This window comes from Aphelocoma coerulescens, chromosome 12 (assembly GCF_041296385.1).
Source record: "Aphelocoma coerulescens isolate FSJ_1873_10779 chromosome 12, UR_Acoe_1.0, whole genome shotgun sequence".
Lineage (NCBI taxonomy): Eukaryota > Metazoa > Chordata > Aves > Passeriformes > Corvidae > Aphelocoma > Aphelocoma coerulescens.
This window is the reverse complement of record NC_091026.1, coordinates 3728590-3743516: the sequence shown is the minus strand read 5'-3', so window position 1 is coordinate 3743516 and position 14927 is coordinate 3728590. Positions and strand designations below refer to the sequence as shown.

Below are 14927 nucleotides of genomic sequence, written 5' to 3'. Positions count from 1 at the left end.
AGAAAAAAAACCAAACCAACAAAGAGCTGCTCATGTTTGTAGTGTTTTAGCTTTTCCCCAGCTTCTTCCAGAGAGGCAACATTTGGCATTTTCCAGAATAAGATATGTGACTATAGGAGAATGATTTGTGTGGGATGAAAGCTGTGCAGGGTCAGGATGAGGCCCCAGCAGGTACCTGACAGAGCTGAGGGACACCAAGTGCTCTCAGGGCTTTACCTCAGTGTTAGTCTGCAAGAGCATCCTGCAGGGACCATGTTTTGGGAAGGAAGGGTGATAGAGACTTGGCAGTGCTGGCTCAATAGCTGGACTTGATCTTGAAGGCTTTTTCCAACCTAAATCATTCTATAGTAACCATTTTGTGGCTGAACACTAAACCAGACCTTCAGAACTATCTTGCACGGATGCATGAAGAATTCCAAAGTTCCAAAGATGTTAAAGAGTCTAAAGAACCCACTGAAGCTTAGATGAAACAGTTAAAGGTTTCAGCTGGAAAAGGAAGTACTGACATTTGTCTATTTGAAGTTTTGTTTGTTTGGTAGTTGATTTTTTTTCAAACATACATTAACCCTTACCTGCATTTCAAGAAGCTGGAATTCCAATTGAAAAGACAGGGAGTGACATTTCCCTGATAATCTGTGCTTCTGCACTGTCCTTTTTTCAGCTGTTATAAAATCAAGTTAACAAAATAATCAATTACACTTCTATTCAATGACTACTGCATTTCTTCCCTAATCATATTTAAAGTACCAACTGATACAATCCCTCATGTAAAGAAGTTTAACATGTTTAAAAACCCCAACACAACTAACTCCACTTTCCCCCTATGCAAAGCACAATAGTAGTCTGTCACTTTCCCACTAAGCAAAGCACTACATTTACTCAGAAACTGTTTTGTCAATGAACCAAATCTTATTGTACTTCAAATATCAAAAATCTAATTGTCTTTCTGCTAACAGTGAAGTAGAACATAGGTTTGCAGATGAATTGCAACCAGTATTCTCAGTAAAGGGCACAAAACTGCTTACTTTTTTCCACTGTTTTCTTGGAATGGTTTGTGAACTGAAAACCAGTTAGTGTCATGAAAAATGAGAGATCTGTTCCTAGACTTTCAAGTTCAGCTTTCAGGTCTGATGGATATTCCTGTCCCTTGGTTTCTCCCTGAGTTTCTTGTTGGAATGATTTTCTAGAACGAAAAAAAAAAAAAAAAACAAAAGGGCAAAATACCCAGACATAACTTGTTTTTGCATGTCAGTACAGCAATATCATTAAATAAAAGGCATTGGGAATGGGATCTGATGATTTTCAGACCCAAATCAGTTTTCAAGGAGTCAAATTTCAGTTTGATCACATTGCTGGAAACAGTAAACTATTCTAACTTACATAAACTCTTTCCATTCACTGCCAGGTAGACACAGCTTTTACTCCAAGTCTGGAGGTGCAAGTGTCCATTTTGAGAAACATGCAACAAAAGGGACGCCCTAAGATGCCTTTGCTCATCTAAGTGACTTATTTTATCCATGAGTTTACATTTACTAACACAAGAAAAGTCCTAACATAGAGGCAAAAGCTTATCCCAAACAATTTTGACAAAGAAACTCTGTTAATCTAACAAATGAAAAAAAGGCATACATTGACTTCAGTATCTCCTCATCAGAAAAAAAAGTGGATTCTTGTCGGATATCTTCATACTTTTCTGTCAATAGCCTAATTTCTTCTTCCAGTGCCCGGATTTCATCTTCATAAGCTTGATAAACGCTCTTGTCCATTTCTTAGGATCAGTGTTACTGCATAAAACAAAATAAGGATTTTTCTCAGAACAAACAAACATGGGATTAATGTTTTAACAATACAAGCATAACATTAGGTAATTGTTTTAAGATACAGACCAGTGCACAGCCTCCAGAGACAGACGCTGAATCAGGGATCTAATGGAGTCAGGGGCTTTAAGAACCTTTTTAATTAGTCCTAATTTGATCCAGGAGCACATCCAGCTGTTTTACATTTACTGTAATAGATCAACAAGCTGCTCCACAGGTAAAAACCAATTGCAATCAGAGATAAAAATTGAACCCAGCTTTGACCAATTGACCTAACGACTCACCTGGTCAGACGAGGCACAGCTGCTCCTAACACTGTTCCTAACACAATCTGCCTTCAGAGTAAACAGCAGTAAAGAGACACAAATCGCAAAGACACTTCACCAGTAATTTAAAAAATAGATAAACCTCAGTTTTCAGGAAAGATAATAATCTGACATTCAGCCTAGCTACAACACATTCAGAAGTCTGTGGGAGATATTATGCAGCTCAAAACTAATGTACTAATACTTTTGACCAGGAAAAACCCAACATTTAGTTTTGTGTGGTTTTAAACCACCCCTACTCTATGTGCAAGTTCCACACATGCATGGTTCAGTAAAAGGGGATGAGGGGGAAATAGGGTTTTATTTATTTAGTAAGAAACAGTGCCTTTATAACACACATAAGAAAACAACATCCAAAGCATGCTTTGCATTAATTTAGACTTGGTTAGTGAATAAAGGAAGTATATGCAATTAAATAATCATCCAGTCACCACCAGATTTTTTTAAACTGGATACAGTGAAGAAAGTCACGGTCATAATAAAGAGTATGGTGTGAAAAAAAAACCCATTTAAACAGCCAGAACTTTACTCCATGTCAGCTGGTCCCTCTTTTAACAGCAGCAACACAAGACAAACTACGTGCAGCTACTTAACTCAAGGATTTCACTAGACTGCAGAAGACTCAGGCACTAATTATGACTTCAGAGAGCTTTACATCTGGGAGAAAAAACCTACACTTTAATTAAGCAAAACGAAACTTTTACAAACGCTCCTCCTGTCATATATCATACGCGTGTATATACGTGTATATTTATAAATATTTACCCATTAACAGCACATTTTTCACCTTCCTACCTACCTGCCCGTTTACACCCCCGACTATTTGATGTTACGCTGCCACAAGAGGAGCTGGGAAGCGCCTTGGAGCGCTTGTGAGAACCGAACTGGACCTTCCAACCTCGCAGGGCGATGCTGAAATCGCGACTCGTCCGAGGAGCCGGTGCTGCCCCGCACCGAGGCTCGCAGGTGCCAGAGATGCCGCGAGGAGTGTCCAAGCAGCGCGGTCGGCAGCCCCGGCGGCACGGAGCGAGGAGCGGTCGGAGCGCTCTGAGGCAGCCCCGGCACGGAGCGAGGAGCGGTCGGAGCGCTCTGAGGCAGCCCCGGCAGCCCCGGCACGGAGCGAGGAGCGGTCGGAGCGCTCTAATGCGGCCTCGGCAGCCCCGGCACGGAGCGAGGAGCGGTCGCAGCGGTCGGAGCGCTCTGACGCGGCCCCGGCACGGAGCGAGGAGCGGTCGGAGCGCTCTGATGCGGCCCCGGCAGCCCCGGCACGGAGCGAGGAGCGGTCGCAGCGGTCGGAGCGCTCTGACGCGGCCCCGGCACGGAGCGAGGAGCGGTCGGAGCGCTCTGACGCGGCCCCGGCACGGAGCGAGGAGCGGTCGGAGCGCTCTGACGCGGCCCCGGCACGGAGCGAGGAGCGGTCGCAGCGGTCGGAGCGCTCTGACGCAGCGCGCGCGCTCCGCGCCGTTCGAACCGCGCGCCAACCCGCGAGCCTGGGCGCTACCACAGCTGCTGCCCGAGCGGGGGGCGTTGGCCGCGCCTTCCTTCCCCTTCCCGGTCAAACAACAGAGCTGCTGGGGGATAATTCCCGAGTTCTTTATTATAAATGAAAGGAAAAAGCCTTGCTTTGTCGGCTGTTCCCTTGGTTACGTTAATTTTTGCTCACGTGTTCCGGAAAACACCCCTGCTTTTCTTCCTGGTTAGTTACGTTCAAAGCGTCCGCTGTTACACGAGCCAGCCCCTGTGTTCCCACCACACTTGACCGGCCGGAAACAGGAACCCGGCAGAGACGAACAGCCGCTCAGAATCCAGCGGCCCCAGGAGGCGGAACCCTTTTTTCGAGCGCGGGCTGGGGAGAGTTGCGAGGGGGAAGGTAAGCTGGTGGCGCTGCGGGCTTGCACATGGCGGCGGTGAGGCAGGGCCGGAGCCGCCTGCGGGGCTGGCGGGGCTCCTCAGTCCGGGGCTCCCTCGGCATCTCCCGGGAGGGGAGGGGAGGGTTGGGCTGCGGGCGGCTCGCGTTCCCTCCATAGCGAACCCTTGGGTTATATTGCAAAGAGCCGTCTGCACTTGCTCTCGCGCATTTGGTTATATGGTTCATGGTTTTAAAAACCCCCCAACGCCTGAACCCCGGTTTCCTGCAGCAGCGCGGGATTTGCTGTCGCTGCGCTGGAGCAGAGCGTGTTACCTACTGCAAAGCAAAGAGTGCTCTGCTTATAGGGTTCTTCATGGCTTTCTAATGCGCTGATTTGTCCCTGATTCCTTATTCTAATCACATTAACTTCTGTGTCATTGATTGTTTTGTCTCCTTGCAGAGAAACAGAGTGTGTGTTCTGGGTGTCACACCTTGATTTCTGAGCATGGAGAAGGAACAGGTTTCCAAACGTTTGTACGTTGGAGGGCTTGGCCATACGGTTTCCAAGGCTGAACTGGAAGAAAGATTTGGCAAGTTTGGGCGTGTTTTGGAGGCAGAGATCATTACCAGAAAAGATGATCAGGGTAACAGTTTTCTTTCATCTTTTAAAAGTTAATTCCTTTTCTGTTTGGTGTGTGAAATGGAATTTTTGCTTCAGAGACAGGTCAATTTTAAAGGAAACCTTGAAACTACATGGAAATTAACTTAATGTTTGTCATTCATCAGGGAACCCTACGAAAACTTTTGCCTACATCAGTGTCAACATTTCTGATGCAGATCTGAGAAAGTGTAAGTACTTTCTTTGGTTAGTTACGTTTTTGAGGCAGGTTACAGTGCTGATAATTCATCTCATGTTGTCACATCCAGCTGTGGTCACAGTAGAGCCTTTTTCATTCTGTTGTCAGGTTGATTCTCTTTTCTTTAAGCTGCAGTTTTATGGAAGCTGCTTTGCTGACATTTTCAGAAATTGCTGTGAGCAGATTGAAAAGATTCCTTGTGACTGAACTGGTGATTTGGGAGTTTCAGAGATTTGTAGAAGTGTCTGGCTTGGAAGGGACCTTAAAGATTTTCTCGTTCCACCCCCTGCCATGGGCAGGGACACCTTCCACTATCCCAGGTTGCTCCCTGTTCAACTTGGCCTTAAACATTTCCAGGGATGGGGCAGCCACAGCTTCTCTGGGCAACCTCTTTGTTTGTTCTAAGCCTTTCACGAAAAGGAAATGTACTTCAAATGCTTCCATCAGGTCTATAAACCATTGAAATTGACTTATGTGAGAGGAAACCCAGAAGAGCTGATACAAAGCTGCTGTTGTAATGTGCCCCCGTGTGTGGGGAATGCTGCCATGAGGCACTTCTGAAGTGAGCACTTCAGTTTTGGATGGAGACCTGGTTTAAGATTTGGGTATTGGCCCTTGCAGATGCAAGCCTAACCCAAGTGAGCAGTGAGGTATAAGGTCATGCTGGGGGAGCCTCAGGTTGTCATAGAAGGAGGCGTAGTGAGGTCTGTGGTGTGCTTTTTGTTAACGTAGAAAAGACTCATTTCCCATCTCTTTGTTTTGCAGGCATGTCAATTTTAAATAAAACAAAATGGAAAGGGGGGACCCTGCAAATTGAGTTGGCCAAAGAAAGCTTTTTGCACAGGTAGAAACCAATCTTTTCAAATGTATGCTGTTGCTAAAATCACCTTTTCTCTGCTTATTTGCTAATATTATGGCATGTTCTTCCATCTTCTACGCTGTTATTCTTTCAGTTTTTGTAGACTCTGGTGGGCTGTTGATGTGTGTTTTATGCTGCAACGTGTTTTGCATCATTATTCCCTTAAAGGTGATGGGTGTTAATTCTCTGAGTAGTGAGTGGTTGCTGTTCTGTGGGAGGGGATCACTGCCAGCTCCAGTTCTGCACCTGGGCAGACCTTTTTCCATGTGTGATGTACTTTCTGGTACAGGCTGGCCACGGAGAGGGAGGAAGCAAAGCTGCAGAAAGAAAAACCACAGAGAAATGACCAAATGTGTCTGTTGGAATCACTGAAAAAGAATGGAGTTGTGGATTTCCACATGAGAGCAGTACCAGGTACAGAGGTGCCAGATCATAAGGTATGGTGGGGTAGATGCATAAGAGAAGTAAAACAACAAAAAACAAGCTCATTGCATCTAAAATCATGCCAAATTTATGCTTATAAAGAAACTTCATTATTCAGGGTGACAGTCCAAGCTGAGAAAAGCACTCTGAGGAAAGACCTCGTGTGTAGACCTGGAGAAGGGTCCTGTCATTCTTTGCAGTGACTGGAAATAATAATGATCATTCTGTCCTCTCTTGCATGTGAAATGAGGAAATGCTTCGTTCCTCATTTATATTGGGAATATCTCTGTGTCACCCTTAAGAGCTTGTTAAGAGAATGTGTGACTGATTTCTATACATCACACAACTTTTGGTGGCTGGGTTGGGCTTCAACACAGGGTCAGGGTCTGCACATGCTTACAAAATTAAGAATAAAGTCACTGGACATGCAGATTTAGGCAACAAAATTTATATTTACTACAAAGTTTTCAAAACTGTTTGCTAAAGCACGGAATGGTTTTGGAGGGATTTTTAAATTTTTTTTGTGGGAAAGGACTAAAAAGCAAAATAATAGTGATTCTGTCTTTGTAGGTACCACTGTTTATTCATAAACTAGAAGCCTTATATTAAAAACAGCACTTGTAAAGCAATTTAGTTCTTTATTATCACTCTTTATTTGTAGGTTGTTGAAATTTAGTTTTTTGGTTGGCTTTGGTTTGTTTGGTTTTTGAGAAGGAAGCTGGCCAAGTTGCATGGTAGGGCTCACTAGAGAGAATAAACAAAAAAGAATCTGTCACATGTGGTTCTTCATTAATGTTTTTGTTACTTAGAATAAACATTTGTTTTATTCCAGAGTTACTTCCACTTCGTATTTTTTTTCTAACACTGATTATTTTTCTTTTCTTTTAGAAATGGGTTGTTGGAAAATTTGGCAGAGTCTTGCCCATCCTGCACCTCAGGAATCAACAAAAAAATAAAATATCCTTTTCTGTTTGTTTGGGCTTGGACACAATTCCCTTCCTTTTGTCATATGGAGAAACAATTGCTTAACAGTTTTAATTTTTACTTCTCTGTCAGGCTTAATTTACTGAATCCCCCAAGTAAATCCTGCACTAAGTTTGTGTGACTTGTTTTATACTGCAAGTCAGTTGTTTAAAGGCTTATGGTCATGACACAAAAAAGAATTCTTTGCTGTCCTTTCCTGCAGAATTCAGCCTGTTCATAAAGGCCTGAGTCTGCTGAAAGGATCGGGGTGTTTCACATCCTTAACTCAGACTAACGTGGTGAAATATGACCCCTCGAGGTACTGCCATAACCTTAGGAAGCTGGAGCCAGACCTGGCACATGCAGCTCCTGTATCCCAGCTCACCTGGCACCTGGAAGGGGGAGATGACAGCACAACCAGGAAGCGGCAAGGGGAATTCCCGAAGATGAGAAAACCACTGAAGAAACGGAGGCAGCTGGGCAGCGAGGCCTTGAATGGAGCAGCTCTGTCCTCTGGGTGTCCAAAACACACAGACTCACCACAGCTCAACCAAAAATCAAAACCCAAACCTAGTGAGGAGTTGGAATTGCTTCCAGCAAGGAGGCTTGATGGGAAGATACCAGGGAGAGGTTTATTATCCAATCAAAGCAATGCAAATGGAGTTGCAGCCAAAAATAACACGAGTGTTTCTGATAGTGACATTGATTCTGAAGAGGAGATCAGAGCAATGGTAAAGAAAGAGACAGAAAGACAGAAAGCTGAAAATGTTGAGACTGAAAGTGAGCACTTGGAAGTTGTTGGGGATAATTTTGAGTTAAAATACAGTAGTCATTGGTCCTTAGATTCATATGCCACTAAGAAAGCTATCAAAGGAACTAACAGAGAGAAAGAGACTATGGAGTGTGATAATGGTTATGATTCAGCAGATACAGATGAAATTATTGCTGAAAGTAAAACTCCAGAAGATTCTAAACAGGGGAAGGTGAAAAATAAAGAAATATTAGCTAAAAAAAAATGCACTTTGGTAAATGGCTCCTCACTGAAAACTCACAGTTTAAAAGAACACATTAAAAGAAAAGGGAAAATGAACAAATCCAAAATTGCTGCCTTGCAGAGGACAGCAGCCAGCAGTACAACAGAGATACATGCTAGTGACAGCTCTTGTTCAGAGTCTGAGAAAGGGGAGTCTGAAATCAGCTCTGATTATGAGTCCATGATGCAAAACTGTTACCGCTTAGACCTGACCTTGGATGACTTAAAAGCACTGGCTACAGAAAACACTGGGACGCCTGCAGAGGGGTCAGGCAGTGCACAGAGTCCTTGTCAGTCCAGTGCTGAAGATAATCCCAAGGATAATACTGTAAATAAAGCAAAACTTCCTAAATTTCACCCTGCAGTTAAAAAAAAAGGTGTCTGTCCTGAAGATGTTCTGGCTGATATTTTAGCAGGGGAGGAGGATGCTGTTGAGGAAAGCTCCAAGGGACAAAATAATTCACATTTGAAATACCAGCCCTTCAGAGGAATAGGGTCCCTTTGTGTAAAAGAGTTAAATAAGGACAGCGCTGGGTTAAAGAAGAAGTCTGTAGAAAGTTTGGGACTTGAAGCTTGTACATCTTATTGTGGGGAGGAGTCATCCAAAAATCAGCCAAAGAACCATCCATCGTGTTCACTTGAAGTCAGCAGCAAGAAGAGACACAAAATGCCTTGTGAACAGCACAAGGAGCTGTCAGCTGCTGCCTCCTCAGCAGCTGGCTCCAGGCCTCATTTGCAAGGGAAAAACAAAGGTGTGAGTTCTCTACAAGACGAAAACTCAGAGCATGGAGCTGCTGCTGCCAGTACTGATGAGAGTGATGGGAGCAGTGACACGGACAGTGATGCTGCAGGGGCCCAGGAACACATTAAACAGCAGCTGAAGAGCCCAAAACGGCTTTCCAAAACATTTAAGAGGAATACATGCAAAAAAAATCCAGAATGTGAAGGTAATAAAGGTGGGAATGGGAAGACAAGCCTTCTGGAAGATAAGGAGCTTTGTCTTCATGCTGCTGCCTCAAAGGAGCCCAGTACAATAGAGAAACAGCTCCAGGACAACCAGAGGAGGCTGGCAGCTCTGGAAGAGAGATACAGAGAGAGAGAATTACAGAAGAAACTCATTCAAGGAGCTCTTTCTAATCTGGTAATTATACTCACAACTTCTACCTGAATAGTCTACAATACAAGGAAGAGGGTAATTAATACATGTGGAGCAAGATGCTTTAAAATCAGTCTGGAATTTCTGATGACATTGCCATTTTTCTTTTGAGAGTACACAAAAGGCTGCACACCCCATCCCTGGAATACCTGTAGAGTTGCAAGAGGAATAGCAGATTCCTCTCTTTGTGTCATGGAAATGTCTTTCAGAGAGTCACATCTGAGGGCAGCAAGTATTTGATGTGTTTGACTTGACAGTTGACTCTTTCCTAGGATAAGCAGCCAGCAGGAAAGCACAAACACATCATATTCGATTCCGATGAGGAAAATGAAGCTGAAGTGGATGAGATGTTGAAAAAAGATGCAAGTTCAGGAAATATGCATGGAGAAGTAAGTGTTACCGGGAAAAGTTTAGTGTGACATAATCAGAAAGTTGAATTTTTATACCAAACTATCTCATGTTGTAACACCTGCCCTTTGCATGGGTATTTTGCCCATGGTAAAACCGAACAGTCGTAACTGCAAAGCAGAATTGTACAAGGTGTGTGCACAAGGTGAGATTCAAAGCATGCGGATCAGGAAGGGAACTGGTTGTGTGGGAAATCCGCTTTTTCAGCTAAACTGGAGAGCACATGAACAAAGTTGGGACTGATTTATATTCTCAAACTTAAGTAAACAGCTGCTTTTCTCTTTTTCATTTTGTGTAACAAAGGATAAGTCAGCTCCCAAACCTTCGGGCAGACTGTTTGATAGCAGTGAGGATGAGCAAGAGGATACAGACGATGAGCGATTCAAAATTAAGCCCCAGTTTGAAGGCAAAGCTGGTGAAAAAGTGAGTGAAGCCATTACTGTAACTGAGTTTTCTCTAGGTCTCCGTAACACCGCTTCAGAAGAACACAACTTGTATCTTTTCATTCTTGCTGAATACGGTTTTTATGAACTTACAATAGAATTCCCTTAAAGGAAGGAAATAATGTGTGGTGGGGAGTGGGAGGAGTTTGTCTGACATGGTTCTTCATAGAAAAAGAAATTACTGGAAAAGGCATCAAAAGCTAAAGGTAAAGAATATGTTACCATAACTATAGTAAAAAAATCAAAGTTACTGAATGGTGATTTCCTTCTCTGGTGCTTAACAGCATCTCTTTCATTTGTCCAGCTCCTGAAGCTGCAATCCCGCTTTGGCACCGATGAAAGGTTTCGCATGGATGCTCGCTTCCTTGAGAGTGACAGTGAAGAAGAAGGTAAAGCTGATCACATTTCCTGGCTACTGGTAGTCATAGAGCCTTTCAACAGCCTTTCTTGCTTTACCGGGATCTTGTGTAGAGCATCTGTCAGTGGCAGAGGAGTTGCACAGTTGAGTGATGCAAGCGGGGAACAGGTTAAATAAATGCCCTGACTTTTCCATGAAATAGATGCCTGTTACATTTCTAATGAAAGATTTTCTACAGTGCAAGGGAGAAAACCTCTAAGTAGCTTTAAGATAAAGGAAGTGATGTGTTTATAGACATGAACTCTTCTAGTACTGTAGTAAATGTTGTGCATCCAGCATTACAGGTTTAGCAGAGAAAACAGAATGTATTTATTTTTCTCTTAGCAGAGACAAACAGCCTGAAAGCAGATGAAGAAGAGGAGCTTGCTGCAGAGAAAAAGAAAAATCTGCAAATACTGGGAAGCCTCCTGAATATCAACCTGGAGCAGCCCAAGCCAAATAAAACAGCCACGAGTGTGAAGAAATTCAAGTATGAATCATCCACGGCCAGTAAAGAAGGAGGTTTAGGAAGGCTAAGGTTTTTTAGGAAGGCAGCTGAAAGACCCTGAAATCTTTAAATTTTGAAGGATGGGCATAAAGGGTTCTTGTGTGTTGTTTTGGACTTTTTGCTGCTTTGGACCATTTGAATTTATGCAATGTTTGGTACTAAAAGAAATACATCCATATCTATATGGATAGCTGTATTTATGTAGCTCCTCAAGAGATTATCAGTTGCAGGTATAAACTCATTGCATAACACACAAGGGAGGGCTGTGTTTTATCTGAAGTATTGCTGTTTGGTTAAATCCACTTCTGCTTCTATATTTCCTGAGCCAGACACTGACTAGAGGGTGCTTCCTAATTGCCAGTTATATTTTGGATTGATTTGAAGCTTTTTGGTAAAAAAAAAAATGTGAATTTGGGTCTGACTGTAAAGATTTGGGGTAGCTTTCAGTTAGGCATTTAGAATGTAAAATGCTGTTTCTTCTCCTTTCTATTTTTGTAGAGATATTAATGCCCTCCGTTATGACCCCACAAGAGAGGACCATGCAGTTTTTGAAAGGAAACCAAGTGCTACAGAAAATGAGAGGTAGTGTTACAGCTTGGTAACTACAATTGTGTTGTTTTTTCCCATGGAAAGATGGTTACAGCAACAGACTGAGTTGGAAACTATGCAGATTGCTCTGTTTTTAACTTAGTTTTCTCGGTGGTTGCTAAAATCAAGCTATAATAGGAATTGTGACCACTAAAACCAGCATGTAGTGTCGTCTTTCCTCCTAGTCCGTCTGTTCTCTGCCGTAAGTGAAGGTGAGGAAGCTCAATACAGGGACCTTGAGATTTGCAGGTCTCTGAGAAAAGTGTATTAACTCTTGACATTGCTATTGGCAGGAATCTGTGCTAAATACCTGATTTCTATGTTACCACCTATTAAGTGAAAAGTCACTTAAGGGGGTGGCTAATTAAAAAGGACACTTGCTCCTGCCTTTAGACTCAAACCTCAGATGTTTCCCCACTGCTTCCCCTTGATAGTGAACCACTCCTTAATGGGCTTGGATACGTTTAGGGAGACAGAAGAGCAAGGTGGCTCTTAGGGAAGCTGTCTTTGGAAAGGACATGTGCTGTGTTGCTATCCTTGAACAATCTGATTTCAGGAAAGCCAAAAGGAAGAAGAAAGAAGAGAGTGAGACACTGCCTCAAGTGTCTGAAGAAATCTATTATGATATTGCTGCTGATTTAAAAGACTTGTTTGGATCTTCAAAGAAAAAATCAGAAAAAACTGAGGACCTACCCTGGGACAAAGAGGATGCGCAGGACTCTGCCCCAGCTGACCATCTGGGACCTTTGCCTGCGAACGACGTAGCTCAGGAGTCGAGTGCTTTCAAATTTTCCTTCTTTGGAGACACACAGGAGTCGGGCATGAGACAAGGTAACAGCAAAATGTGTAAGAGATGCCTAGAACAAAGGGGAAAATACTGGAGCAGAGATTTAGCTCAGAAAATCCGAGAGGAGAAGATTCTGTCCTTCTTAAATCTGCCTTCTCCAGTGTAAGTATTTCACTTGAAAGGAAGGACTTTTCCTGGCAAGTAGAGGAATAACCTGGTTTTGGCTTTTTTTCTTTTTTGGTGCTGTTATATTGCAGAGCCTTACATACTGGGACCAATAAAACCGGTAAAAGTCACGTGGCAAGAGGATCCACGTTTCCAAGACAGCAGTTCTGAGAGTGATGATGAGCCTGAGCCATCAGAAATTGGAAAGGACCGAGAAATGCAAGTTCCATTTGTATTGGTTCTCTCCTTGGTTGTCGTAGTTGGATGCTGTGGGCATATTAAGAGCAGCACTCAGGAAATGGGAAACGGACGTTGCACACCTCTGAGCAGTGAAAGTCATCTTGGACAAACCGTTTGTGCTGCACAGAGTCAAAACTCCCAGCAGCCCCTTTGATGTGAAGTTGAATATGAAGAGAGAGAAGTTGAGCACAAGAAATTAACTGGGTCGTTTTGGGTTGACCAAACCCAATCTGAGTTTGGCCAAAAGCCAAAGACACAGTCAGTTTTCTTTTAAAAAGTGGGGGTTTTTATAGAAGGCTCTGTTTGGTTACTGTGGAGTAAAGCTCTTCAATGTTTACCGTTTCTCTGAAGCGCTGCAGCTTTAACTCATGTTCATGGAATTTGGTAGTGCCTTTTAGGATGCTAAAATCCCTTTGTACTTGTCCAGGTTTCTTTCTTTACCCCACACGGAAAGTGCTAGAGTTTTCTTCTTCTCCAAAGATGATGAACGCCTAAGAGGTACAACTGAACTTATTCACCCCTTTTGTATTTTTTTCCTTTTAAACTCTTACTGGAATTCAGTGAGGAAAAAATGCTGCCCGCTTATGAATGGTTTGTAGTCAACATTTGCCACCCTTACTTGGGGTCTAGGTTGTGGTAGCAGCCCGTGAGGAAGTCCTGGCAAAATAAAGGCTGAGCAGCTGTCTGGCTTTCTTGTCTTTCAGATAATTGCCTAGTAAATATCTGGACTTTTGGAGATTACCAAAAAAATAGTCACTGGACAAGTTGCCTAGACATTTTGGATCCTTTTCAGCATATATATAATCTTAGTGCTCTGTAGTCTTCCAGCCTATCTGATTTACAGCGCGTGTTAAAATGGAGATCTCAGTCCTTAGCCAGCATCAGTTTTCATCCTGGTGTTGAGCTTTTACTGGAGCAGCTGCTATTTCACTGCAATCTAGATTTCAGCATGTTCAGGAGAACTGCTGCTGCCTTTCATTCTTCGTAGTACACGAGGCTGTAACACAGAACATTTCTGTTGGAGCCCACGTGTGGTGGTGGGGGGAAGAGAATAGGAAGGATGCGAAGAATAGGGCTGCTGACTTTATTGCTGTGTTGCTCATGAGTGATCCAAGCAGCAGCAGCAGCAGAAGTGTTTAACCCTTATAATTGGTTCTTTGTTTTGTGCAGAAGGCCCAAAGTTATTTTGTAGATCTGTAGAGCTCAGTGAAGAAAAAGAGGATTGGGAAGACAGACGTAGATTATTGCTTGAGGTGAGTGTGAAACGTCCGTTCCCTGGTAACTGTGGCTGAAAGCTGAGCATGAGGAGGGAACAGGGCTATGAATCTGCATGAGAAATTAATTCAGGACCTCAACAAGAGCCTGAAACTTTGTAATTACCAGAGAACAAAAGTGGTTTAGTATACTGGTGTGTATAACATCAGGTTGTGACGTCACTCAGGTAAACCACTAAATCTCTGCACGTTACAGGACAGGACCAGCGACTTAACTGTACATAAAGAAAGTGTTCAAGAGAAAGAGTGAATTTAGAGACTTCTCCTAATAGTGGATTCAGAAACTTCTAATAATAATACGTTGGATTTTCACTATTTTCAGGAATGCCGGAAGAAGCATAAGGACGCCAAAAGAAAAGTGAAAGCAAACCAATAAAGCTTCTTTTACTGATGAGAAGTGTGTCATGTTTCTTCCTTGAAGAAGTTGCCAAACAATGTTACTTTGGAAATCCTTTCCAAGATCTAATAGGAAAAACTATTGGCCAACACTGTCAGCCTGTGTTTCTGAACAGGTATACATGTCCTGTGTCAATTCAAGGTTTGTACCAGGGGTTGGGGTTTTCTGTGTGTAGGGCTTCAATGTCAGTTGCTTCTCGGCCGGACTTTTGATAATTAGATCATGTAACGAAGACAACATTTTACTGTGTCCTCCTGTCCAGTGCTGCACAGGGTTGGGAAAGAGCAGGTAGCTCTGTGTCTATACATAACTTGCAGGGGCAGCACAGGAGCAGCTCCCAGGGCCTGGGGAACAAGGAGGTTCATGGCGCCGAGGACAAAGTGTCCAGAGCTCGGCATTGTCCGGCTGAGCTCTTCTGGTTCCTTCTGCTTCCAGCC

At 43.3% G+C, this 14927-nt stretch overlaps 2 protein-coding genes across 6 annotated transcripts in view; one reads left to right on the top strand and one right to left on the bottom strand.

Annotated features, from left to right (window-relative positions):
• The window catches only part of CENPP (centromere protein P), a 115166-nt gene extending 112131 nt beyond the window's left edge, over positions 1-3035 (bottom strand). For 3 of the 4 annotated variants that reach the window (XM_069028165.1, XM_069028163.1, XM_069028166.1), the window contains exons 1-4: positions 1887-1960; positions 1630-1784; positions 1026-1183; positions 573-661 (exon numbers count right to left, since the gene is read on the bottom strand). In XM_069028165.1, the coding sequence (XP_068884266.1) occupies positions 573-661; positions 1026-1183; positions 1630-1766 (384 nt within the window). In that variant the 5' untranslated portion in view covers positions 1767-1784; positions 1887-1960. Of the gene's footprint in view, positions 1-572; positions 662-1025; positions 1184-1629; positions 1785-1886; positions 1961-2942 lie in introns of those variants that run through there. The other variant, XM_069028164.1, reaches the window with a different exon arrangement.
• Positions 3036-4023: 988 nt separating this feature from the next.
• Positions 4024-12973, top strand: NOL8 (nucleolar protein 8). Of its 2 annotated transcripts, XM_069028172.1 has the most exons (14): positions 4024-4050; positions 4453-4636; positions 4779-4841; positions 5615-5693; positions 5998-6145; positions 7020-7088; positions 7391-9268; positions 9556-9672; positions 9995-10114; positions 10439-10523; positions 10877-11021; positions 11538-11621; positions 12184-12458; positions 12672-12973. In XM_069028172.1, exons 2-14 carry the CDS (start codon positions 4498-4500, stop codon positions 12971-12973), a joined length of 3504 nt encoding a protein of 1167 aa, XP_068884273.1. In that variant the 5' UTR covers positions 4024-4050; positions 4453-4497. The 2 variants fall into 2 exon arrangements, with proteins under 2 accessions (XP_068884273.1, XP_068884274.1); XM_069028173.1 differs by lacking the exons at positions 4024-4050; positions 12672-12973 and having other exon boundaries at positions 4139-4636; positions 10880-11021; positions 12184-12618.
• Positions 12974-14927: the final 1954 nt, after the last annotated feature.

Bases quoted from the DNA above. Each gene is read 5' to 3' on its own strand.
- NOL8 (XM_069028172.1), top strand. From the start codon at position 4,498: ATGGAGAAGGAACAGGTTTCCAAACGTTTGTACGTTGGAGGGCTTGGC. The intron at 4,842-5,614 runs GTAAGTACTTTC...TTTGTTTTGCAG, and splicing joins TGATGCAGATCTGAGAAAGT to GCATGTCAATTTTAAATAAA. The intron at 11,022-11,537 runs GTATGAATCATC...CTATTTTTGTAG, and splicing joins ACGAGTGTGAAGAAATTCAA to AGATATTAATGCCCTCCGTT.